General features: G+C 36.0%; 1 protein-coding gene across 2 annotated transcripts in view; it reads right to left on the minus strand.

Moving 5' to 3' along the window:
* Phex (phosphate regulating endopeptidase X-linked) overlaps window positions 1-27,608 on the minus strand; it is a 188,755-nt gene that overhangs the window by 51,066 nt on the left and 110,081 nt on the right. For both annotated transcript variants that reach the window (XM_026401375.2, XM_026401376.2), the window contains exons 13-14: window positions 14,770-14,847; window positions 5,591-5,694 (exon numbers count right to left, since the gene is read on the minus strand). In XM_026401375.2, the coding sequence (XP_026257160.1) occupies window positions 5,591-5,694; window positions 14,770-14,847 (182 nt within the window). The remainder of the gene's footprint in view (window positions 1-5,590; window positions 5,695-14,769; window positions 14,848-27,608) is intronic.

A 27,608-nucleotide genomic window follows, 5' to 3' on the forward strand; every position in this document is an offset into this window, starting at 1 on the left:
TCCTCCTATGAAGAGATGGAGTCTAAATTCCTCTCCTCTTGATTATGAGCTAGCCTTAATGATTCACTTCTAAAGAATAAAATGCAGTGGGAATGACACTGTTTGACTTCCAAGGTTAGGCAATTAAGGCTGATACAACCCCAACCCCACCCCAGTATAGGAAGCTTGCTTTCTCTCTCTTTCTCAGGAAACTTGTTCTTTCATGTTTCTTTATCAGCCAACATGTTGTGAAGAAACTCAATGTACATGGAGAAGCCATATGTAGGTGTTCCAGCCAACAGCCAGAATCAACCATTGGATATGAGAAAGGCAACTCTTCCCCATGACTCCAGCACCAGCCACTATCTAAATGTAACTACATGAAAAAACATGTGCAAGAACCACACAACTGAGCCTAGTGACACCCAGAAACATGAGTGATAAAAACAATTATTGCTGTTTTAACCCTTTAAATTTGGAAGCAGTTTGTCATGCAGCAATAGATATCTGGAACACTGAAAAGTTGGCTGTCCCCAGATTAAGTCCTACCCAGTAGGCTGAATTTCCCCCAGAAAACAGTTTTGTTTGCCCAAAATAATGGTTTAAAAATATTATTGCATTGGACCGGGTATGGTGGTACATGCCTGTAATCCCAGCAGCTTGGGAGGCTGATGCAGGAGGATCACAAGTTCAAGGCCAGCCTCAGCAACTTAGCAAGACCCTGTCTCTAAATAAAACATAAAAGGGCTGGGAATGTGGTTCAGTGCTTATGCACCTAGGTTTAATCCCTGGTATCAAAAAATTTAAAAAAAGAATCAATGAATTGGAATTTTTAAGTAGAATGTACAATTACTAGTTCTCCCATGGTCCTCATCATTCCTTGTTGTTGTTTATATTTAGCTAGGTTAGCCATTTCTTCAATGACTGGACCCTGAAAGCATTTGAGTTTGCAGAACTTATCTTCCAATAAGATTTTAAGTTCCTCATGGGTTAAGATAATAGTCCAAATGGTACATTCAGAGTAGGAAATCACTAAATCTATTAAGATGAATTTATTATATTGCAAACATCTACCTTAATAAACAAAGAACATCATTTGAGTACTTTAAATTCTTCCTACTATGTCTTTGTGGTGCTCCTGCAGTCTGTGTTTAGTGAAGAATTTAATGGACAAGGTAGGGAAAAGTCCTATAAATCTAAAATCCCAAAATATATGGGGATAAAATAATACTAGACAATAGGACTGATGAAAAGAATGTAATGCCAAAATACAATGATCTGAAGGAATAACATTCGTACTCCATTTTCTTGGAACCATATACAATAGATATACATTAGAGTCAAGTTTCACATTTTACTTGTCAACACTTGAAGATAGTCTAGAGAATATATAATGGGAAAACCATCAAGTATCTGTTTCTTTCTTACTAATATTTTGCAGTTTATATAACTCACATTCTGTGCTACAGATGATTTTGCAAACAAAAATTCTGTGCAGAACCATAATTTGTAGAGACATTTGATGCATTTTTAAATGTATTTTCCAAAATATATAGAAAGAGAATCTAGGCATGTTTGGTCACAGTATAATGAGAATGAGTTAATAGGGAAACTGGCTTAAAATCATTTCTGTCAAAGAAGAAGATCCTGAGGGAAAGAAATTACTCTTGACTCAAGCCAAGCAGTAAAATAAATCCTCTATTTTTAAGCAAACTGATGAAGTGACAATTCTGAGAACCAACCCCTAAATATGTACCTTCAGGGATGACCACCCAGTTAATTTCATTCTTGCTGACATTTCCTATTGCCTTAGAAAATTCTTAATGCACATTAGTGCAGCTAAAATGAATTCCATGAGAATGAAAGATAGAGGGTATTTATCTCCTATCCCCACAAAGAAGTAAAATGTTATTTCAGGGTTTTGTGGAAATATAATCATGATGTGCTGTTCAAAGTGTAGAGGAGCTACTCCAGAATCATCCCCACTTGATTAACTTATGAATTTCAGACTTTTAAAATGTCAATTAAAGCCAATGGCTGTCATGAAACTAAAATTCCCTATAATGCCTGACAAAGTCCAGCCAGATATTTAGGTAGGAAGGGAGGGAGGGAGGGAAGAAAGCAAGGAAGGAAGAGGGAAGCAGAGGGAAGGGGAGGGGAGGGAAGGGGAGGGGAGGGGAGGGGAGGAGAGGGGAGGGAGGAGGGGAGGGGAGGGAGGAAGGGAGGGAATGACTGTCATATCACTTTACCATGCAAACAGGTTAAATCTCTTAATGTTGTTTACCCTGAAATAGACATAATCTGAGAAAACAAGAATCAAAAGTATTATACCTATATTCATTCTTGGAGGATTTCTCCCTAAACATAAACCAATTTAATATCCTTGTGAAAGAGGTAAAGTCAGCTCTCCACATCCACAGGTCAGAAAAAAAAAATGCACCTCTACCTGATATGTTCAGACTTTCTTCTTGTCCTTATTCTCTAAACAATATAGTAATGCATCTATTTACATTGTATTAAATATTGTAAATAATCTACAGATGCTTTAAAATATATGGGAAGATGGACATAGGTTATATGCAAAAGCAACTCCATTTTGTATAAAGGACTTGAGCATCCTCAGATTTTAGTATCTGTAGGATGTCCTGAAACCAATTCTGCATAGATTCTAAGAAACGACTATATTTGTTTTCCACTGATGGAGAAAAAAAAAAACTACACATATCAAACAATTTGCCTAAGCCCACAAATTCACCCAGCATTTTTCCAAGGCATGAATAAAATATTAGCAATAGTCAAGAGCATTAGAATCTGACAACCAATCAGTATTTTAAGATACTGTTAAAGATGACACATTTAGAACTTTTTCAATTAGCAGCACAAGCCCTGCTACATATCCAAATGAATACTGACATTTTGAAATTGAAGAATTAAATTGGCATCATATCTAATATGGAGGATTTCCTGCAAAAACCACAAAAACTTACAAAAACACTGCTTGGTAAAGCCTTGAATTTTCCACAAATTAAAAAAACAACAACTTTTAACTGATCTGAATTAAAGGGCAGAATGATTTGCTTATATCTATAACAATCCTACTGTATGGAGATGGTCATAAAGATATTAGAAATCATTTGCTAAGGAATGGAATATAGCTCAGAGGTAGGGCACTTGCCTAGCATGTGCAAGGCCCTAGGTTCAATGCCCAGCACTACAAAAATAAAAATTGTTGAAATCATTGGGTTTTGGTCATCAGATTTTAGAGCCCTAAATCTAAAATTTCTATTGTGTAGTTTAGTTTGAGGATTAAACAGGATAGGGAGACTAAGACATAATATGATAAGAGGAAAGAACCCAAGGCAGCAGACAATTATCTTTAGACAATTATCTATCATTACCAAAGAAATTTTAAAGCTATCTGTTTTCTTCTTTGATGCTTTTGTTTGGAGTCAGAGATAGGTAGAGGAGTGGTCTAGCTTGGTCTATTCCTTCAAGGGAATAACTTACAAGTATCCTCACAGATGTATTTTGTACAAAAATTTGAAAGGCAGAGGGCAGGGATGGCCAGATGGGAGCATAGAGTGCTTAAGCCTGGGTACAGGGGATTAGAGACCCTACAATCCAAGACAGAGTAGGGAGTTGAAAAGTGACAAAAAAAAAAAAATCAAAATAACCAGCCAAAGATCTAGAAACTAAGTATCAGCCAAGGTAAAAAAAAAAAAAAAAAAAAAAAAGGACTATTGGGGTTAAATCTGCAAGCTTTGTCATCTAAAACTGGCCAACTTGGTAGAAAATGAATGAAGAAAACCCAGAAAATTTAAAAAAGAGATCCTGAAACTGAAAGTCAAACAAAAGCTAAATAAGCACTCTACATATCCCTGGTTGAGTAGGAAATTAGGTATATATACAGGGGAGACCAGAGAGAACCCAGTAGAAGGTAAAATCCAAGGCAGATGGAGTGCTGGCTGTGACTTTGAAGGCACTCCCAGCCTACACACAGAGCAACTGGCACAGGGTAGAAGCCCAACAGGCTGGAGGTGGGTGAGCATAGCCATGCCCTAATCACTGGCTGAGCACTAAATTGTGGAAACACGGGGATAATCATCAGGAATAAAAAATAAGAACTAAAAAACTGAGCAAAATATCCACACCTCCTTAGTACAGAAGATATAAATTCTGTAGTGTAATTCCAGCAAAATCACTCTAAGAAAAGCCTTAGAAAAACAAATCAGAATCTAGAGTTGCTACATCATCTAAAATGTCATTTTCAACAACAAAAAATTATGTTATGCAAAGAAAAAGTATAAAAGAATCAATCAATAGCAACTGACTCTAAGTGAGCCCAGATACTGGATTTGGCAAAGATGTGAAAGTAGCCATTATAAATTAGTTCAAAAAATTAAGCTACATTCAAAAAATTCATGATAAATATGACAGTGACTCAATACATAATCACAGGGAAGCAGAAACTACAAAAAAAAAAGAAAGAAAAGGAAATTCTGGAGTTAAGAACAGATCAATAGAAATTATCCAACCTAGAGAACCAAGAGAAAAAATAAAACACTGGAGAAATGGGCCACAGTAGAATAGAATCTAGTCCCACAACCAAAAGCACCAGAAGGCAGAACAAAAAGTAATCTAAACCTGAGCTGAAGAATTTCTCAATTGTAAGCTTTTTATTCAGTTGTAAAATAGGGGTAACTGTACTTCTACCTCCCAGAAGTGACATGAGGATAAAATGAATTAAAAATTGTGAAGTGCTTCCTGGCATATTGTAAACACACAATAACTGTTAGCTGCTATGATGATGATGATGATGATGATGATCATCATCATCATCATCATGAATAGCAGCAGCAGCAGCAGCAGCATCTGCTAAGGGCAGAAATCAGAACTGGCTGGCCCTGGGCCTCAAAGTGTTTAAGGAAACTCTCCTACCAATAGGGAATGTTCTTATAGACAGAAGAAGACAAATAAATCTTAGCTGCTATTCTAATAGAAATAATATAGCTCTGAGTTCTTTGATATGCATTACACCTCAACAAATAACTTCTAGATGCTTCAAAATTATTCAATTTTTAGAATACTTTTTAGTTGTCAAAGGACCTTTATTTTATTTATTGATATATGGTTCTGAGAATCAAATCCAGTGCCTCACACATGCTAGGCAAGCACTCTGCCACTGAGATACAACCCCAGTCCCCAAATTATTCATTTTTACATGTCTAATCATACTCATTTCTAAAATATTTATTATTTTTTAAGATTGAAAAGTTTCCACCTGGGTGTGAAAATCTAGAGAAATATTCTTGCTATATATATGTGTGTGTGTGTGTGTGTGTGTGTGTGTGTGTGTGTGTGTTTACAACTAGATCTAGCAATAATTTTAATGTTAGCACCCAAGTAAGCCTTCTTCTGATAGGTGTTAATGAAGATCTGAATCATATAATATCAGAAATAAGAGTTGGCTAAACATGACACAGATTTTGCTAAAGCAAAACAACTGGCAATCTAGCTACTCTAACTTCAGGGGAATTACAAAGTTTAATCTAAGAGATTCCACCTCCCAAAGTATTTATCTATTTCACTTGTTTTTTCTTTGAATACTCACTCTGTTTTTGGAACAGCTTTTCTTAGCCAGACGAAATCAGACTGTGCTAAATACTTTCGGGTTTGCAGAACATTGCCAAAGTAGTCCGATTCTGAAAATTTGATCTGAAAAAAAAAAAACATAATACATTGTTGTAAGTGAAGATAAGAGATGACTCTAAAAATAGATTTGAGCACATGAAGGAGCAACCAGCAGAGAAGCTACGGCCCTTGCAGCATCTCTCAGCTGTTACTGGTTAACCCAGGATTCACAAAGCCGAGAAATTTAATCTCAGTGATTTTCTTTTAACATAAAAGCTCAAAAATCAATATGGTCATTTCTGGATCACAGTTAAGAAAAACACGAGAAGCTACAGTCATTGACAATGTGTTCCATTTACTTTATAATTGAAAAATCTACTTTAACCTTTACAGAACGTATCATCTTAGGTTTGAAATTTCTTGGCTCACAAGTTCTTGATCTTTCTAAAATGTGGACCTTATTTATTTGTCACCTAAGATTCTTCTAATAACATTCAGTTTAGTCAGCTGAAACCTCATTTAGTTTATAGATGATGATTTAGTCAAATGTTAAAATCCAATTTACTGTAATCGGCATTTGTTCATAAAGGAAAAAAAATGAAACCAATTCAGAGACCCTATTTTCCACCCTAAGCACAAAGAAGTCACCAGAATAATTTAATTATTAAGAGAATTTATCTATTAATACAAAAAGGCTCTGGTCACTAAAAATTAATGAAATTACAGAGGAAAATCATAGATTATACTTTGCAAGGGAATACAGGAAGTTGGTAGCTCACAATAATGTTGTCTACTAAGATAGGAAAATTGACATAATTATTGTGTTCCTTTTTTCTTTTTTCTTTTTTTTTGGAAGGAAATAGCAAACACTTTCAATACTAATACATTTCATCTACAAAATCAGCAATATTTAACCTATAGATTCTAAATAATATCTGTACAGCAATAAAAGCAATAGCTGGTATTGCTAAGTAATGCTTCTATTTTAAAATATATTACCATGACAAAAATAAATGTAAAATATATAACTGCGGCAAATAAGGAAAGCACATTTTTGAATAGGTGAAAACTAAGAGTAATCAAATTATTAGCTATATTTTTTTTGGTAACTTTAAGACATAGTTTGTCCTTTTTTTCTTTTCCTGGTGCTGAGGATTGAACCTAGGGCCTTGCACATGCTAAGTAAGTGTTCAACCACTGAGTTATATCCCCAACTCAAACCAAAGTCTTTTAAAATTAAAAATTAAAATACAGTAAATGTGTACATATGAATACATATACATACATATACACAACTTGATAGTTACCAACTTGACATGTCACCTATTTGTTGGCCAATACCTGGCTCACATTTTAGTTCCTCTCTAACATAGAGTGGGTATTCATGGTGGCGGTGTACACTCATTGTGTCCACAGACAACATCTGTGTTTCAATAAGTTTTCTATGTCAACAACCTTAAAAATCTTTCAATGGGAGCAAGTATAAAAGAAAGTGTAAAATAACTGAAAGCACACTGAGAAAGGGAGGAGTGGAAGTATCAATTTCCAGCACCCTTAATATTCTATTTGGCCAATAAATTATAAAGACATAACTTTAAATTGTCCTTTTCTTAAAGTGCTTCAGCAGGGAAGGGGGGCTGTGATAAATAGATCATTGTATATTCATAGAAAACAATACAGTGTTTTAAATCAATGTTCTATATGCATGAACATGAAATAATCTGAAAAATAAGGTAAATAAGTTGTATGAGAAGATTTAAAATTTTAAAACACGTGAAACAATACTATATACTGTTTATGGACACAAACATATATAGCAAAAGCATAAAGAAATACATAGGAATGATTAAGATTGATTTCACAGTACCATTTATATCCAGGGAAGGACATAAGTAAGGAGGAAGGAAATCAGATCAAGAATTAGACATTGAATTTAAAATGTATCTATTTTATGCATTTAAAATGTATGTGTATTCTGGGCACAGTGACACATGCATATGTGTCAGGAGGCTGAGGCAGGAGGATCAGTTGAACCCACCAGTTCTAGACCAATTTGGGCAATACAATAAGATCCCCTTCTCTAAAATAATAATAGTAATAATAATAAATTAAATGTGTATGCATGTATAAAAGCTATTCAATAATATTTTTGAAGATAAATGTGTTCAAAACATTATTTTACATATTGTCCCAATGTTAGAAATGGTTCATAATAAAAAGAAATCTTCTAATTGATTGTTATTTTAAGATAGAGGTTTTCTCCTAGCTTTAAAAGAAACATAGAAAGCATCTTGCTTTAGGAAATAGCCTTAACTAGCTTTCCTAAGACATTCTTGTAATAATATAATTGAAAGATATGTCCAAGTGCATGCCTGTAATCCCAGCTACTCAAGAGGAAGAGGCAGAAGGATTGCAAGTTCGAGGCCAACCTTGGCAATTTAGCAAGACTGTCTCAAAATAAAAATTAAAAGGGCTGGGGAATGTAACTCAGTGGCAAAGCACCCCTAGGTTCAATCCCCAGTACCACAAAAAGAAAAAGAGTCCATTTTTCAAACCTGAGCTTTTTTCAGCTTTTGTTTTTTTCCAAGATAGCCCTGCCAAGACCTTTAAAACATTATTGTAACTGAAATAAAATTCAGATATGTTTTTTGGGTTCAGAACATTGGGAAATTCTCCCAAAAGTATTTCCTTTAAAAATAATAACTATTTTTTGAAATATTACTGAAGTCAGTTTTTACTTTTAGAAAAGTTTACTAATTGTGATACTTTCCCATTCCATCTAAAAAACAACACCAGGGGCTGGGAATACAGCTCAGTTGGTAGAGTGCTTGCCTTGCATGCATGAGGCCCTGGGTTCAATCCCCAGCACCACAAAATCATCATCATCATCATCATCATCATCATCATCATCATCATCATCATCACTAACTTGACACTAAGTTTGGTCCATAGACATTAAAGATAAAACCATCTCAAAACTTCCAAAGAAAATAATTCCAAATCTAAGAACACTATAAATAAATAAAGTTCTACTGTACCCACAAAAATAATCATTCAGAGTAAAACTTAACTGTAACACATTACAATTTGCCACAGCTTATGTACATTTAGAAGGACAATTGTTATATTGTTTTAATTATTAAATGGTGAATATTTGTCTTTTCTTAGACTGGATTAATTTATGCATTGCACTAATTTAATGGAAATGACAAGTAATGGGGATCAAGTCTTACTTCGAAGACAAAAGTGTTTGGAGGTAAGAGGGACAGTCATTATTCACATATGATAGATAGGAAATAGGTATAATGAGACTATGGATCTAGGCAAAGCCACACAGCCCAAATCATTTGGCCCCTACTTCAATGTTATTTTCATTGGTTCTTATAAGAAACTCAGTAATTCAACAAAATGAGTACAGGGAAGAAGGAGGAGAAGATAAGAATTAGAAACTGGAATAGAAGTAGTGATTAAATAAAATCATCATATGGTTTACTTAATAAAATACCATATAGCTATTAAACTAATGGTAAAAGGCTATGGAAGAAAGTGACAAAATAAGGTTAACTATAAACATCAGTATTAAATGCTATATAAACATCAATTATAGCTATATAGTAATAGATAAAACAGTACACTCTAAGGGAAATATACATTATTATGGTCAAGTACCAATATTGTGGGTACTTTTTAGTTCCTTTCTTCTATTTCTCAAATTTTCTTCCATGTGATAACACTTTGACAATTTCAAATATTTCAGAAGGCCCTTGGATGAGAAAAAAACCTCAAAACCCAGCAATGATAAGGAAAGTTATGTTTGTTGTTATAGAAATAGCAATAAAAATGTGCATAAATATTTAAATCACTTGTTATCTCCAAAAAAAAAAATGTAACCTCTGCTAGGGACAATAATTAGCTCAAAAGCCTCTTGTCCTTTCAGTTACTGGGAAAAAATCTAGGTCAAGTTGATAATGACTTTCAATCAATTCTATCTCTTGACCTTTCAATGGAGTGACCTTTGGGGAACTAATTAGGTTCCCATGTCATTTCTTAGGAATAGCTTTCCAGATTATAAAATTCATGGGAACTTGGATTTCTCTTCTTGGAAATTCTGGCCTAGATGCCAAGCACCAAATGTTTCATAATAAATGGAAGAATGAAGTTATTACTGCCTTCTCCCACGAAGTTAAGAAGCATATAACAAGGGCAGAACAAGGAAATATGTTCAGCTTCTTTGTAAAAAGAGTAAGGATATGTTTATAAGAAACTACACATACCAATGGAAATAAACATTCTAATGCACCTCTCCTTTAACTTAAATCCTTTAAAGATACTCAGAGATATATCTAAATATCTAAAAAGATCATGTGTTAGGCCCTCAGATAATTTTCTGAATGCTTAATGGAATCCAGATATTATATTTAGATTTTCCTTGTTTAAACAGCAGAGCAATATGCAAAACTGGTGTGCTTAGATGGCTTTGCTCATAAATGACATGTGTGTATACAGAGACACACACAGAAATATTACAGACCTCTAGAACCTATTCTTGGCTCTCCAATGTCACAGTAACCAGTCACTAGAGAAACATGAGTGAAATATTTTTTGTTTTGTTTTGTTTGTTTTCTGCCAAATTGTAAAGAGTTATTTTCATATTTTAACCACCTCTTTTTCTAGAGAATTCCATCCAAATATCACCACACTCTTGCATAGTGATACTGTCATTTACATACATACATACACATGCATGCGTGTGCACACACACACACGCACACACACACACACACAATGTTCCCACCCCAGAGAATATAATGTGGGTTCACATAATATCCATCTATATGATATGTATACATATATGTATAAGTGTGTGGATTACTCACAGCATTGATCTCTGAAACTTTACTCATTTCCAAGTCTGCTAAGTAAATGGAGTCCAGCTATGATTCTGACCAGAAGCCCTACTGCAGTTCTCCAGTCGTTTTCACAAAATGAATGAATGAAGGGCCTTCTTGTGTTTAGTTATTTGCCTATAATGACTCAGCTACCTTTCCACTCTTTTTAGTAATGCTAGGGGACCTAGGAATCTGAACATTCTGTTTCTCAAACTCCTTTGTCAATTGCTTTCCTGCATTGAAGGCACTGGGGGTAAATCAGTGGGTGGCAAGAGGGGGGATGTTTTGTTCTCCAGTCCTCTCTCTCTCTTTTGCCCATCTCCTCCTTCCTTATGACAATGACTTTGGAAGAATGTTTGGTCCCTCCTCCATAGGCCAGCAGCTCTGGAGTGCAGTTCCTCCTCTGCTCTCCACATCCTCTCTTCTGTGTCCCTAGGCCCAGGGTTGGTAGCTGCTTCCTAAAGTTATGAATCTCTAGTTTACCTCCCCTTCCCATTCTTTGTCTTTCAACTTATTTCCTATATTAAATTCCTGTTCAAGCCAGGCACAGTGGCACATGCCTGTAATCACAGCAGTTTGGGAGGCTGAGACAGGAGGATTCACAAGTTTAAAGCCAGCCTCAGCAATGGCAAGGCCCTAAGCAACTCAGTGAGATCCTGTCTCTAAATAAAATACAAAACAGGGCTGGGATGTAGTTCAGTGGTCAAGTTCCCCTGAATTCAGCCCTGGTACCCCCTCCAAAAATCCCTATTCAAAATACCTAGTATGCTTTTTGTTCTCATGGATGATACAGCAATCTTGCCAAAATTGGTATAAAACTCACTCTTGAGTCTATTTCCATTAAGGATCAATGAAATAGAATACATATTTATAAGGCTAATTTGAAAACAGATTGGCTCCTACTTTGTTAAACTAACTAATAGGCTTTCCTGCATGCTGATGTGAGTTCAAATAAAGGGCATTTCCTTTCTTCTTGTTCTTTTCAAAAACTGTGAGAGTATTGTTGTGCAGAAATTCTTTGTGAGAATGATTGTTTACAATAATCTTAGGACTTTTAATGCTATCTAAGTACAGCTATAGCATTATATTAAAGAGATAAAAGATTTAAAACTTTTGAGGCATATCCATTTTTTAAAAAAATGTGCCTTTTATCCAAAGGCTAATGAAAATAATTTCTATATAGTATTAGTTTATTTCATAGTACTTAGAGAAACATGATTTTGTTCTTTCAGGAAAAAATTAGAAGTGACAATTGCTTCTCTTGACTTCTGAATTTCTGGAAACTTATCTTCTTACACTGGTGGTATCCCCAGAAAACTTAAACATTTGTGCTGAAATTTCCATTTCTGGCAATAAAGAGTAAACTTTCTGTTCATCTTTAATCAAAATATGAGAACAACAAATTACTTGACAATAAGGTGAATATGTCTAAATTGCAGGAACAAGAAAATATATTTCAAAAGGCAGCATTAATAGTAGCAATATATTAATAAACTACCTCTGTATTTTGGGCAAAAAAAAAGAAATGCTTTGTGAGGTATCTCAGTTTACCTTGTTATCCTCAGATAAAAATAAAATTCTCTGATTCTTTTGCCTCTCAATTCTTTTTTTATTTGCTCTTATCTCCATATGAGCCCAACTTCAGTTTGCAACCTTTCTCCTTGACCTTCATCTGATCCATCACCTAATCTCACTCCTCTTTCCTTTTGTATGTGTACCTGATGAATCATATCTTCACCAGTGTCAAATGTAGCATGCCACTTTTCATTTGTAACAGCCTTTCATGCTCACAGCTTATATTACCAGAAATTTCTCATAGGCCCTGAAGTAGTCCTTATCTACATGTCTCTAAAACTGAAAACACAGTCCTATTGTATACTAGCAATACTCCAGTCCTTTTGCTATTAACCTCAGTGACACTATTATATTCTATCACATCATTGTTTATCCTATTTTCAGGTTGGGTTTTATTCATCTCCTCTATCAGTTTCTGAACACAAATATCTTTTTACTCCATGTATTTGGATTTTGTTCACGGTTAGAAACTCTTGGGTGTAATTTTGTCTGCTTTGGCAATGAGTCAGATGAAAGCCATTTCTGCACAAAAGTACTTAAAAATCTTGGTGTCTAATGGCTTCATTTCAGGCCCTGGAGAAATGAAGAAGCATATCTAGCATATCCTGTTTGGTATCTGGTTTCTTTTCACAAAACATACTGCAGTCAATGAGTTCTTAAATCAGGTCTCTCAACTTAGACAATCACAGACTGCCAACAAAACTTGATCAACCGAAAATTGTGAGCGAACCCTGAATGCTACATGATTTGATTAAAGCTTGGGACTGTTCCATCTGTAAAGCCTTTTAAATCAATTTGAGGGACCTGGATACTGCATGAGTTAATTCATGATGATTTTTTCCAAACCAAAATAATCCACTATCATAAGTGCAAATTGAAGATGTCATAGCTGATACTTTTGTTTGTGCTTATGTGCCAGAGTCAGCTCTAAACACTTCAAATACTCCTATATGGTAGAAATTATTATCATCTTCATTTTGCAGATGAGAAAACTGAGGAACAGAAAGGATCCACAACCTATCCAAGGTCCCAGAGATAGTAAGTGGCAGACCAGGGATTTCACTGTATGCATTCTGTCTCCAGGGTTCATGTTCATAACTGATATACCTAACTGCTTCTTCAATTTCTTCCTCCATATCCTGACTTGACATATTTACCACTTGCACTTCTTACTAGCAAAGTTCTCATATTGATCCACAAGACTAATATATATATATATATATATATATATATATATATATATATATATAGCCTATTATGTGCCAGACATTGTACTAGGTGCTTCCACAATCATATAGTCTCATCTGCCTACTAATACTAAGGCTTGATTATTATCTCCTGTATCCAGACAACCAAAAGGAAGCTAACTAGAGTTATATAACCTGCACAAGATCAAACAATTAGGCAGTAAAGAGGCAAAATTCAAACCCGGGCCACTGTCTCTAGGCTCCTGACTACTTAACAATATGGCATACCCTCTTCCATTTTCCTTCTCATCAGCTCTAGTAAAGCTGCTGCAACCAAACTTTCCTGAACCTAGATTTCAGTCCTGGCTCTGATACTGTGTGTGGCACCAAGAAGATCACTAAACTTCTCTGAGTCTCTTATGTTCTATGCAAAATGAGCATAAACATATTCTCTTCATCACTGTATGAATTAGAAGATAATGTACATGAATGTATAAAGTGCTTGAGTATTTTTAATTACCATATAAATAATGAGGTTTTCAGCATCATCAAAATGGTGCATAAGATAGGCTGTCTGAGCTTTAAGATACTGGAAAACAGAATTATTTCCCTCCAGAGCAAGTGGATCAATACTTTGCAAGGCCATATCTTAGAGCTCAATGGAGAAAATTTTAAATGAGATTTTTCTCTCACTTTAAATGCCCTTATAAAATTCTGATGCTTGTCCACAAAGCTCAAACTAATTACAGATATGCCACTTGTCGAGCCACAATTTCAGGAAAAAGCTACACCTCAAAACCATAGTTATTTAAAGGCTACTTTTTCAAGAAAATCTAGTGAATGGTAAAAATAGTAGCTTTTTTCCCCCTGTGAGGAATAAAAATACTTTACCAGAACTATTTATAAGAAATACAATAACAGTGGTTGTGATTAGAAAGACCTATAATGAATATTTCTACTATAAAATACATGCTCCAAAATATTAGAATAAAAAAGAATTATTACTATTATTCATTACAAACATACAATCCAACTCACAATAAATTATAGTCATATTTATATGTATTTAATTTGCCAAAACAGTCATAAAGTTTAATGAAGTTAACTCCCATTAGGCAGATTTATTACTTTTCACTTAATATGAATGAAGTAAATAAAAAGTATTTAATATAAACATGATGCATTCACCATTAGAACATGCCCACTAATTGTAAAATACTTGATTTGTTTAATTCTTTTCTTTATGATCAAATTAGGCCAAATCCAACTCCCTTTGCTTTATGGTGTTCACTCAGCTATGCATTCTTTCTGACACTTCCTTTATTTTGAATCTGCTCTAAATCTTGTGATACGCCTGGCATATTCAGGTTCATATCTAGCCAAGGAATTAATCAAAAGTTGGTACTTTCTGGCACCACCAGGTTTAATTGCTTGGACTTGGGTTAGTTGAAAGGCATAAGGCCAGTAAAACTTGCCAGGAAAAAAAATACAGTAAATTTAGCACTTACTGCCTTGAGGTCTTCATTAACATGAGTATCATTCATTATAAACTCAGGGTAGCCAACTTTTGCCAAAACAGCTCTTGCCTATAAAAAGGAAAAAGAAAAATGATGTCAGAGTTCCAGCACTTAAATCATTAATAACTACAGGATGAAGGAATGCAATCTTCATCTGGAAACTCCATTTACTGAATATCTACTACATGCAAACCACTGTGAAGGACAAAACAAAAAAAGAAACAAAAGTTAGTCTCTGCCCTCAATACAGGGAGAAGAGGAATATTCCAGAAAAAAAGAAAGAACAACCAAGCAAAGACAGAGAGGGAAGATATTTATGAACCATATATCTGATTAAAGGTTAATATCCAAAATTACATAAGAAACTCAAGTAACTCAAGAAAGTAACTAGAATTAAAAATGGGTAAAGAATCTGAAAAGGCATTTCTCAAAAGTAGATGTATGCATCCAACAAGTATAGGAAGAAAATATTCCAACATCACAATCATCAGAGAAATGCAAATTAAATCACAATGAGATGTTATCTCACACCTGCTAGGTTGCTATTATCAAAAAGACAAGCTTAAATTGTTGTATGTGAATAAAAGAGAATCCTTGCCTGTGGTGGCAGAAATGTCAATTGGTACAATCACTATGGTACAGTATGACGGCTGCTCAAGAAATTAGAAATAGAACTACAAAACAGTAAGGACATCCAGCAATAAGATCCAGCAATCCCACTCCTCGGTATATATCCAATGGAAATGAAATCAGTATGTCAAAGACACATTGGCACTCCCATGTTCACTGCTGCACTATTCACAAGAGCCAAGGAATGGAAAAAACCAGTGTCCATCAGTTGCTGAATGGATAAATAAATTGATACATATACACAATGCAATACTATTCCCCCCATAAAACAGGATGAAATCTTATCATTTGGGACAGCATGGATGGAAATGGAGGTCATTGTATTAAGTGAAATAAATCAGGTACAGAAAGATAGGTACCACGTGATCTTCCTCATTTGTGGAATTTTTAAAAGCCCAAATTCACAGAAGCAGATAGAATGATAGTTACCAGGGGTTAGGGGTTAGGGGTTAGGGGTTGGACTTGGCTAGATGTTGGTTAAAGATACAAAATTTCAGTTAGATAAGAGGACTAAGTTCAGGAGATCTATTGTACAATATGGTGACTACAGTTAATAACAATATGTCATATACTTGAAAATTGCTAAAAGTAGATTTTAAATGTTCTTATCACCAAAATAATGATAAATGTGAGGTCGAGCATATGCTTCTTACCTTGATTTAGCCATTCTACAATATATACATATATCACAATATCCTGATATATACCATAAATATATAAATAATTGTATCTGATGTACAGAACACCCTGTCCTGAGTTACTCCATTTTGTATAAGAGCAGCATCTTTCAGGTCATCCCACGTGACTTGTTGAGGGTGTTGCTGAAAAAAACCAACTGTCTATCAACCACTGTGCCACCCAGGGAGCTTAGTCGGTAGGTATAGCTGCTTCCAAACTCAGAGCTCTGGGTTTGCTGACCCTGAGAGTCATTTGCCACCCTCCCTTCAACATCAGGGTTCAGAAAGGAAAAACTAAACCTATCCTGAAACTTATTCCCTAGGCCTCCAGGCTACCTGAAAACAGCACCATGTATAAAATGATGGTCTCTGATTCTGAGCTGCCTATAGTTGTTGAGGTATGGAATTGGAAGGTCCCCTATAGTGGACCACGGCACCTCAATGAGAAAGTAAGGAAATCTGATGGTCTGGACAGTAACTAGACAGGTAGGGATTGCTCTTTGAGAGGTAACTGTTACTCTGTGTATCCAACACTTGGTGGTCATTCACTTGCACAGACAAGATGCCAAGTCATTCTGCCTTAGGACTTGTACTCAAAATGGAGTAGCTCAGGATAAACTGCCATTCTATATAAAAGGGTTTAACTCAGGGTAAAAATACAGTAACTTAGAGCAGGACACAGACTGTTCTCTACATCTGACAATTTAAATAAATATGAAAAACAGACAGGAATACAGGAAACAAATGAATCACAGGGATCACTGGGATACTTGAATGCCATGCTGATGAGGCTATATTTTATTTTACAGCTAAAACATAGCTAAATATTTTTATCAGGGGAATAAAAAGAGATGAGTTGTGCTTCAGGAAGATTATCTGTGCAACATTGTAAGTGATGGTCAGAATAACAGAAAGATTGGAGGAAGGGGGTCCAGAATAATTTGAGATACATAATAACATTGCAACCATCTTTTTGATAGATAAAGGTACTAAGTAACCTCTATTTTTTGCAGTATACAGAGAATAGATAAAGGGGGAAAATCACCTTAGGCACATGTCAGCGGTCTCTAGAGCAGAAATTGGTACACTATGGCCCCTGGGCCAAACCCCAGACCTCCTCCCCTGTCTCTTTATATAAAGTTTTATTGGAACATGGCCACACCCATTTGTATGTGTGCTTTTGTACTACAACTTTGAAGTTGACTTGTTGGGATGGAAACCCTGTGGCATATAAAGACTCAAAATTTTATCTGGGCATTTTGGAGAAAGTTTGCCAGCCCTTGCTCCAGAGAAACATTACAGTTCCATGTAAAAAAAAAAAAAATTCCCCTCACTCCTCTAATTCTGGGTTTCACAAAAACAAAAAAGCAGCTCACCAGAGTGATGTGAGTACATCATCAAGGTCCTGGCCAGATCCCCTAAGATCCCTTTAATAAATTATATGTGTACACATCCTCATCTCCAGATCTGCTTCCAGATGACCAGCATAAGACCCAGGCACGCCAAAACCATTGGTTTTAATCCAGCAAAGTAGCAATGCAAATGGGTGACTTTTGCATCTCTTGGTAATGAGTTTTTCCCCTAGTCCTTTTCAATTTTCCTCACTCAAGAAATAAAAAGAATAAGATAGTAAATTTTCCTTATCTTCCTTAAGATAATCCAAATATTAAATATCAGCAGAAACCTGCAACTCAAGACAGAGAGGATGTTACAAGGGCCGTAGGACACAGTCATGATGGGTTTTGCTGTTCCACAGACCCAAATATAGCACAGATCAAATTCTACCCTGTAAGTTACACACACTAAAAGCTTGATGTGACCCAAACAGTAAATAACTGGAGGTTACGAGTCTCCACCAAACACAAAATAATATATCATATGTCTATAGGTTACCTTGTTCTGAAACTGTTTTTATTTCCCTCATTGTACTTAATTTCTCACTGTATTTTTGCAGTCCACCACAAGTCATGTGTATAACTATAGCAAATAAAGAGCTATGGATAGTTTTTCCCACGGTGCTCCCTCTCCAATAAGAAATAAACAAGCTGACTCATCCACTATTGCTGTCTGAACACTGGCCTTTCTAAAGCATGCTGGTAAATTGGTAAATTATGCATTGTTTTTCAAACCTCATTCTCTGGGACCCCCACTGTACTATGATGTCTCACAGAACATATTACCTTCTGTACTGTATAAGCAAGCCATTGAATCCTTTCTTATTATTTATTTAGCATCACCATGAATTGAAGCAAATCAGACCAGATATGAAGAATCCCTATTTACCTCCCAATGATACACAGCTAAAATAAGGTAATAATGCCAGTAGCAACATTGCTAACAAATAAATGCAATGTTCTTCTTCTCAAATGTGAACATATGCCTGTATTCAGATTCAAATGCTTCTTCTGCCAGAGCTTACTACTGTAAATTCCACATCCTCCCAGGCACCCCACTCTACATTTTTCCCTGAGAAGCTTCAGAACTGCATCTTTCAAAATTCCATGAAACATGGTTCCAGGTTAGACTGCCAATGAGAAGCACTCACAGGCCACTGGGAAGACAGAAGAGGAAACAACATTTATTCATTGTTGGTAGTCAAAGGCAAGTGCATGGGTATCTACACTTTGCCAGCAACTGCCAGGCATTCTCCTAGGGAAGACCCATTGCTGTGCAGACAGCAGAGATTATAAGCAGGCCCTACTTTTCACTTCCCAGCCCTGCAATGGTTGCATAATCTTCCAATTCCCTGTGCTGAACATTTTCCTGCTTGATATATTTAGAAAAGTACCTGTTTTCCTGCATGAACCCTAAGGCAGATAGTGATCACATCACTTTTCATGGTAAAATTTCCAGAATTGGATATGTAAAGCACTAATAATTTGATGGTTTGTTATAGGGCAAAATATTAGGAGGCAGGTCTGAAATCAATTATCCCTCTGGTTACATGGATAAGAATGAAATGCAAGACCTGAGACAATATAAGTATGAATATTTAACACATTGCATGTTATATCATACAAGTTATATTTTCTTAGTTCTTTGAGGATGGTCAAAAACTCAAAGGTTTTTTCATCCAGTATATACATTTCCATCCCTTATTCCTACAGACACTTGGAGAGGAGCTGCACTTGACTGGATGGACATCCTTCCTCAGTAGAGGAAGCTCCAGCAACTCTTTACCACTTCCATGACCTTAAAAATGTACTTCAAGGGGCTGGGGATGTGGCTCAAGCAGTAATGCACTCGCCTGGCATGCGCGGGGCACTGGGTTCAATCCTCAGCACCACATACAAATAAAATAAAGATGTGCCCACCGGAAACTAAAAAATAAATATTAAAAAAATGTCTTCTCTCTCTCTCTTTCTCTCTCTCTCTCTCTCCCTCTCCCTCTCCCTCTCCCTCTCCCTCTCTCTCCTCTCTCTCTTTAAAAAATGTACTTCTCTAAAGTAAATACTTTCTAGTGCCTACCCAACATCTATTCTCCCTTTTTTTCCTCTTACTATCAAGACCCAAATTCTGCTCAGTATGATAATGGACCCACCAAAAAAATGGCTGCAACACCTGCTTCCTTCACAGCTGAATTTGGCTGTGGCATGACACTTGGGCAAATGATATATAATTAAAAATCCTTGCTGAACTTCCAAGGATCCATTTTAATAGCGAACAGAGTCAAGTGGCATGTGCTTCCTGTCTGTAGTCCAACGTTTCTCGACCTCAACACTACAGACATTTTCGGCTAGATAATTCTTATGGGGGACTGGCCTGTAGACTGTAGGATGTTTGGCAGCACCTTTGGTTTCTTTTTTTTTAATTTTTAATATTTATTTTTTAGTTCTCGGCGGACACAACATCTTTGTTGGTATGTGGTGCTGAGGATCGAACCTGGGCCGCATGCATGCCAGGCGAGCGCGCTACCGCTTGAGCCACATCCCCAGCCCAGCACCTTTGGTTTCTATACATTAAATTCCACTATCAAACATCTCCCCAACTCCTGAAAAAAAGGTTGTGACAACCAAAAATATGTTCTAGATATTTTAAAATTCCCCCTGGGGGTGATATTATTTCCAATTGAAAACCACTGCTTTAGCTTTTCTTCTTCTTCCTTTCTGGAATGTGATGCTGGAGGTAGAATACATATCTTGTAACCACAAGGCAATAAACATGAAGAAACCTACATGGTAAACATGACAGGATGAACAGCTGATGACATCTGGTAGCTAATTACTGGGGCCTCAGATAAATTTTTAATAAAATGTGAGTGGCTCAAAAGACTAGAAATGGAACAACCATATGACCCACAATATCACTCTTTGGTATTTATCCACAAGAACTCAAGTCAGGCATACTACAAAGATACATGCATATCCATATTTATGGCAGCATAATCCACAATAGCCATATTATGGAACCAACCTAGGTCTCTGTCAATGGAAGAATGTATTAAGGAGCTGGGGATGTGGCTCAAGTGGTAACATGCTCGCCTGGCATGTGCAGGGCGCTGGATTCGATCCTCAGCACCACATAAGATGTTGTGTCCACCGAAAACTGAAAAATAAATATTAAAAAATTCTCTCTCTTCTCTCTCTCTTAAAAAAAGTGTGGATTAAGAAATATGGGTTATATATACACAATGAAGTTCTACTCATCTATAAAGAAGCACCAAATTATGTCATTTGCAGGAAAATAAATGGAACTTGGAGAATACCTTGCTAAGTGAGGCAAGCCAGATGCAGAAAGTCAAGGGTTATATATTTTCTCTCATGTGTAGAATTTAGAGAGAAAAAAGGAAAGAAAAGGTACCTCATGAAAACAGAAGAGAGACTAGTAGAGTAGAGAAAAGGGTTCATGGGGAAGAAGAAAAGAGGGAAAGAGGAGGCATCAGGGAAGGAAACAGACCAAATTACACTATGTGCATGTGCAAATATATCAATGAATCCCACTATTATGTATAATTATAATGCAGCAATAAAAATTAGTTTTTAAAATGTGAGTGACTAATAGCAATCTAATGTATTAATTCTGTATTAAATGTCTATATTTAAAATGTCTGAAAGTTGCTGGTGTATAAGGCCTTGACTGTCTCTTCCTCTTCTCTATGATGTGAGGAAAATAAAACATTTATTTGTTTGAGGCATTAGGTATCATGTTTTCCTTTAGCTGTAGTCAAATGTAATCCTTATATACTCTCCTTTTCATCATACATAGTTTGAAGAAAACAATTAGGACCTATTTCATAGTGTTGTCTGTTAAGAGTTCAGGATGATATTGCACAGAAGACATTTTTTATGTCTTGGTCCAGAGCACACGATGAATAAATATTAGTTGTACACTACACAGAGAAAATAGAACTATGACTTATCCCAACGATTTGGAGTAACTCTTATATGCCTGTTTGGATGGTCTTTCAGGGAAGTCCAGGCTAGATTACACCCTGAACCAATTACCTAAATTCCCCTGTAAAATTATGTCACTCTTTAGTCTCAGGTCCAGCTTCAAGGGCCCACTCTTGCAGTGAGAAAGAAAATGGTGTGAGAGAAAAGCTGTTAGGCAAGTCTGTGGTCAGTGAGGGAACAGATGGTGCTACATGCTGGAAGATTTTCCTAGCAAAACCAGACTCTGCACATAAGCCACATGAATCTAGGCTTTTCATACTCCCCCAAAAGTCAGAGGACTCTTTCAAGGGCCACTATATGCACACCTCTGAAAATAGATACAAGAAACACTACAGAATCTAACTCTAGGAAAGATCGAAAATAAAGTTGTCTTTACCATTCATCATCTTGGTTTCTGTCTTCTTCTTTTTCTTTCCAGCATCTGTTTTTCCTAACACTACATGTTCATAACACTTGCTCTCCTGGCATACCCAAATTTGCCTTCTTTGGCAATACACTGTGCTCCAGAATCATCTCCCCCTTCCCTCTTCATCCATCAAAACTTATTCCTTCAAGGCAGCTAATCCATTAGCTGTTACTGGGGCTTCAAACTAATTTATAATAAAATGTGAGTGACTAATAGCAATCTAATGCATTAACCCTGAGAAACAGATGCATTTAATAGCTGTATTAGCCAAAGGGATAAATCCAATTATAAGGGAGATTTTTGTAGCTATAAGAACCTTATTTCTGATACTAATCAAATTGAACCAATAGCCTATCCCATTAATCCCCATTGTACCCCCCACATAGAAAAAATACTAAGCACAGAGCACGTGATTGATGCTCAATAAATATTTGTTTGTATAATGAATAATTTAGTTGATTCTGACCAATGTTATCAATAGTATTAGAAAATATAAAAGGACTTTTGCTATTTTGGGGTTATTTTTTTTGTACCAGGGATTAAGCCCAGGGATTTGCACATGCTAGGCAAGTGCTCTACCACTAAGCTACATCCCCAGCCCTTTCTCTTTTTTATTGTTTTTTTTAATATATGACAGCAGAATGCATTACAGTTCTTATTACACATATAGAGCACATTTTTTTCATATCTCTGGTTGTATACAAAGTATATTCACCCCAATTCGTGTCTTCATACATGTACTTTGGATAATAATGATCATTATATTCCACCATCATTCCTAACCCCATACCCCCTCCCTTTCCTTCCCACCCCTCTGCCCTATCTAGAGTTTGTCTATTCCTTCCATGCTCCCCCTCCCTATCCCACTATGAATCAGACTCCTTATATCAGAGAAAACATTCAGCATTTTGGGGGGTGGGATTGGATAACTTCACTTAGCATTGTCTTCTCCAATGCCATCCATTTATCTCCAGCCCTTTCTATTTGTTATTTTGAGAAAGGGTCTGACTAATTTGCCCAGGCTAGACTCGAACTTGCAATTCTCCTCCCTCAGCCTCTCATGTTACTAGCATTTCAGGCATGTAACTACTGCACCTGACTATAAAAATAATAATTCATATTTAACCTTTAAATAGAAAAGATCTATCACATAATCAAGAATATCATTCAGTGTTGTTGACCTCAAAGCACATTTCCATATTAACTAATCTTTACCATAGGAGGAAAAAAGAGACAAACTTTGTAAGAACCTAGAAAAACTTCTGGAAAAATGAAGCAAGCTAAAACATTCATTATAATTATTTCTCTCTTTTTTATTTAGAGTTTTAATATATAATAGTCCCCCCCCCTTAGCTGTGGTTTCAATTTCTGTGCTTTCAGCTACCCATGGTCAACCACAGTCTGAAATAGTAAATGTATCCAGAAATAAACAATTCATGAGTTTTAAATTGTGTGCAATTCAGAGTATCATGAGGAAATCTTGTGCAGATACAGTTTGTTCCACCAGGGATGTGAATCATCCCTTTGTCCAACATATCCTGGCTATATATACTACTTATTCATTAATCACCTAGTGGTCATCTCAGTTGTCAGATCAACCGTCATGACATCACAGAAGTTATATTCAAGTAATCTTTATGTAGTAGCCTAATACTATATCAAAATAGCTACATGATCATTGATCTCATTTTATCTTACCAGGAAGTCACTGCAATATCTCACATCTATAAGAAGGGTGACAATAATATTTTGAGAGAGAGAAGATGACATTTCACATAACAAATCCACATAACTTTTGTTACCCATATTGTTATAATTACTCTCTTATTATTTTTTTATTTTTTTAATTTTTCATTTTTTAAATTTTTTCTAGTTGTAGTTGGACACAACTCGTTATTTTATTTATTTTTATGTGGTGATGAGGATTGAACCCAGGGCCTCGCACATGCTAGGTGAGTGCTCTACTGCTGAGCCACAACCCCAGCCCTATTTTATTATTGTTCTTATTCATCTCTTGATTTGCCTAATTTGTAAATTAAGCTTTATAGTAGGGATGGATATATTGGAAGATACATAGAATATATAGGGTTCAGAACTATTTATAGTTTCAGGTTTCCACTATGGTTCTTGGAACATATCCCCCACAGATACAGCTGTTGTAAGCTATTTCAGTCAATCAACAAATACTAATTGAGCATGTACTCTGGGCACAGGATTCTCCTTAGTACTAAAGGAACATAACATATAATATGGTCCATTCATCACTACATTTTTATTTTTTAAAATGGTGGAAAATCCTATGACAACTTGTTATTATCATTAATACAAGGTGTTAACAGTATCCTAATTTTCTGAATCTCTCTGTTCCTCATTTTCCTCATCTGTAGGATGTGGATACATTTACTTCAAATACCAATAAAGTAAATTAGAGTTGAAAGAAGTATTTGGATGATAAAGGAATTAGGAAGATAGACCCAGGTAGGTTGGGGGTCAGCAGACTTTTTTTATAAAAAGCCAGACAGTAAATATTTTAGGCTTTGTAGGCTATATGGTATTTGACACAATGACCCAACTCTGTCACCATACCTGGGGAAGCAGGAACGAAATAGGATAACACATAAATGAATGGTTATGGTGATATTCCAATACAGTTTTATTTATAGACACTGAAATGTGAATCTCGTATAACATCCAGGTGATGTGATATACTCTTCTTCTTGTTTGTTAAAGCCATTTGAAAATTAAGATCCATTAGTAGCTTGCGGACCACACAAAACAGGCAGCATGCCAAATATAGCCCAAGAGCCAGAATTTACTAGGCTAACATAGGTAATTTAGGGAGGGTAGACTACATTGAGTTGCCTCCATTCTTAGCACAGGGCCTAGTTAACAACAAGTGCTCAACAAAGCTCACCAAACTGACCCATGCTCAATAGTGTGGTTCATGTGCCAAGTGTATATATGTGCAGGCTTGGCTTAGCTACTAGGTTTTTTTTTTTTTTTAATTTGGTTTGACTTGTTCTTTGCTATTAGTACCATATACGTGCAACAAATCTTGGTTGCTTGGGAATTTATTTCTTGCCCTACAGTCTTAGGGCTAGAGCTTTAAAAATTACAGGTAATTTCTATAGAGACAGCAGAGAGTTCATAAAGTGAAGATTATTACTTTAAGAGAGAGACTATGGCTACCACAAATGAACTCAGCAAACCAATGAACATTGAAAACTTAATACACAACATAATTTACAGTCTCAAGTCACCCTCGCCTTTCCAGAATTTTCCACGAGGTACACTACAACTTGATAATGCTGGGAGGAAGAACAATACCAAATATAATGCTGCTTTATTTGGCTGTGAGCTCTGAAACAGCATGTAATTTTTACACAGATGACCAAACTGATTTAAAGATTGGTTAGGTTGACTGCCTTACTTCTGAATTTTCAAAGCCACTTAGTATTAAGCTGATCTACAGAAAGCTCATTTGTTTTAATCCCCACTGACTCAGCTATTTAGGAAAGTCAGGTAAATTCTCAAATGTCTCGCATGTATTACATCAAAGGGATCACTTTAATCACTTAATTAAACAGCTTTGTGTTTAGTCTACATGGTTAAGTCTCTGAGCATATTTTTTTCTTTTTTATTAATTTAACCAACATAAGAAAAAAAGGAAACAACTGATCACTGCCCTTTCACAAACAATTTATACAGTAACTTTCTTAAGCTTGTGATGGCTTTGAAAGCTTCAGTCAGGCTTAACCATGCCAAGGCCTCATTTTCTCTGATGGGTTCTGTAATAACTATTAAACATCAATCAAAATTCTGAGCTTTAAGCACCCGGAAGTTCAAGAGACTGCACATGAATCACACTATCCTTCAAAACAATGGCAGTTTCCATAATGCCAAACAAATGATTGACTGGTATAGATGTCTTGGCTAGAGATCTTACCCACAGCAGAGCTAATGGTATTGATGAAAATTAGCCTAGGGAACAGGCTTTAATATCCTTTGGGGATATCAGGATCCCACAAATAATAACAATGCAGTTATCTAACAAATCAAATTTTATCCTCTTGATAAGAATGGCACTGATTTATTATGAGTCTTCCAAAACTTTAATTCTGCAAATTGCTTTTGGGTGTGGTTCACAAGCTGATGCATCATGCTGGGGTGGAGGACAGATAGCATCCCCATGAATCAGAGGGTTTTAACAGTGCAGGTCACAGTTCTGATTCTATTAAAACTAGAAGACAGGAACACTCAGATTTCACATCACCCATCCTTAACCCTATGTGAGAAACCCAGTGTGGCAGTCAGTCCCCATTCCTCTCTGATATGGACAACACTCAACATTTCCTGGTGTGTGTGTGTTTTTTTTTTTTTTTTTTTTTGTACCAAGGATTGAACTCAGGGGCATTTGACCACTGAGTGACCACTGAGCCACATCCCCAGCCCTATTTTGTATTTTATTTAGAGACAGGGTCTCACTGAGTTGGGATTACAGGTGTGCACCACCACATCCAGCTTTCTGGTGTCTTTTTGGTGTTTCTCTCACTTCTTATGAGCCCTGAACCCCCAATGGTTAAAGAAAACATTACCATTTTAGATTTCTTAGTAAATAGATGGAGCAGATAGTAGCAGTAGAATTCAGAACCCAAAACCACCCTAGCATTAATCCATAAAACTAAGGTAGAAGAAATAAAAAAAATAAGTAGAAAGGAGACACAAAGGAAAGACAAGAAAATACAATTTTAATTCAGAAGTTCCACATACTTTTCCAGGCCTGTTATTCCCAAATTCCCTGGAAATCTGTTCATCTGCCTATGTGCTGTTAATTAATCCCAAATAAAAAGATTAAGCAAAGAAAGATATCTTGTGGAGCCTAAAATTTAGGGGACTTTCCAGCACTCTCTATTAATCAGATAATGAAAATAATATCAGCCTGAGGATCCTGAGACTGAACAGGCAACCAGAACCATCTTGAGATCACCAGACTGATTTCAGTACAATATACCTTCCCACAGCCACCCCTCACAAAGTTTCCTTTAAATGAAGAGCTGTTAACCCCTAAAATACATCTCTTACTCTTAAGATGGCCCACATTCTCCCTTGAATACATATTCCTTGCTTTACCCTGAAAGGCATCTCTCTCTTGAGATTGCCCCTATTCTCCCTTAAATGTGTATTTGTTTCCCAAATAAACCTCTGTCTGTGCCTCTGGCACATACTGAAACTCTTTTCCATCATGTAGGCCAAAAGCCCCAGTGAATCCGAGTTGGGTTCCCCCTTCTCCCTTGGAACTCCTCAGCCTCTTCTTTGGAGATACCTCTTCTTCCATGAAAAAATGATACATCTAACCTCCTGATAGTTGGGGCAATACTAACTTAAAAATAGAGACAACTCTCATTTATTTCCTTTAAAATTGAACAGAGAGTGGTTACATCATATAATTTTTTAAAGCAATGTTTTTTTATTAGTTTTAATTTGATGTAGCAAACTGCTCCCAAATATTTTTTGCAAATAGAACAGCTGTTAGACCTGCTCAAACGAATATACTAAGCCTCAATGAGCTAAATCCATTTGTCCAGACGTAACCAAAATGATAAAAGCCAAAGGGCCAGAACAATCCTATATCATGGCTAAGCTTTTATATAAGCCAAAGTAAATTATATCTTTCTCTGTCTCACAAACATGGCTTTACATCAGGGGGTCAGCAAACTACAGTCT

The sequence above is a fragment of the Urocitellus parryii genome, chromosome X (assembly GCF_045843805.1).
Source record: "Urocitellus parryii isolate mUroPar1 chromosome X, mUroPar1.hap1, whole genome shotgun sequence".
Lineage (NCBI taxonomy): Eukaryota > Metazoa > Chordata > Mammalia > Rodentia > Sciuridae > Urocitellus > Urocitellus parryii.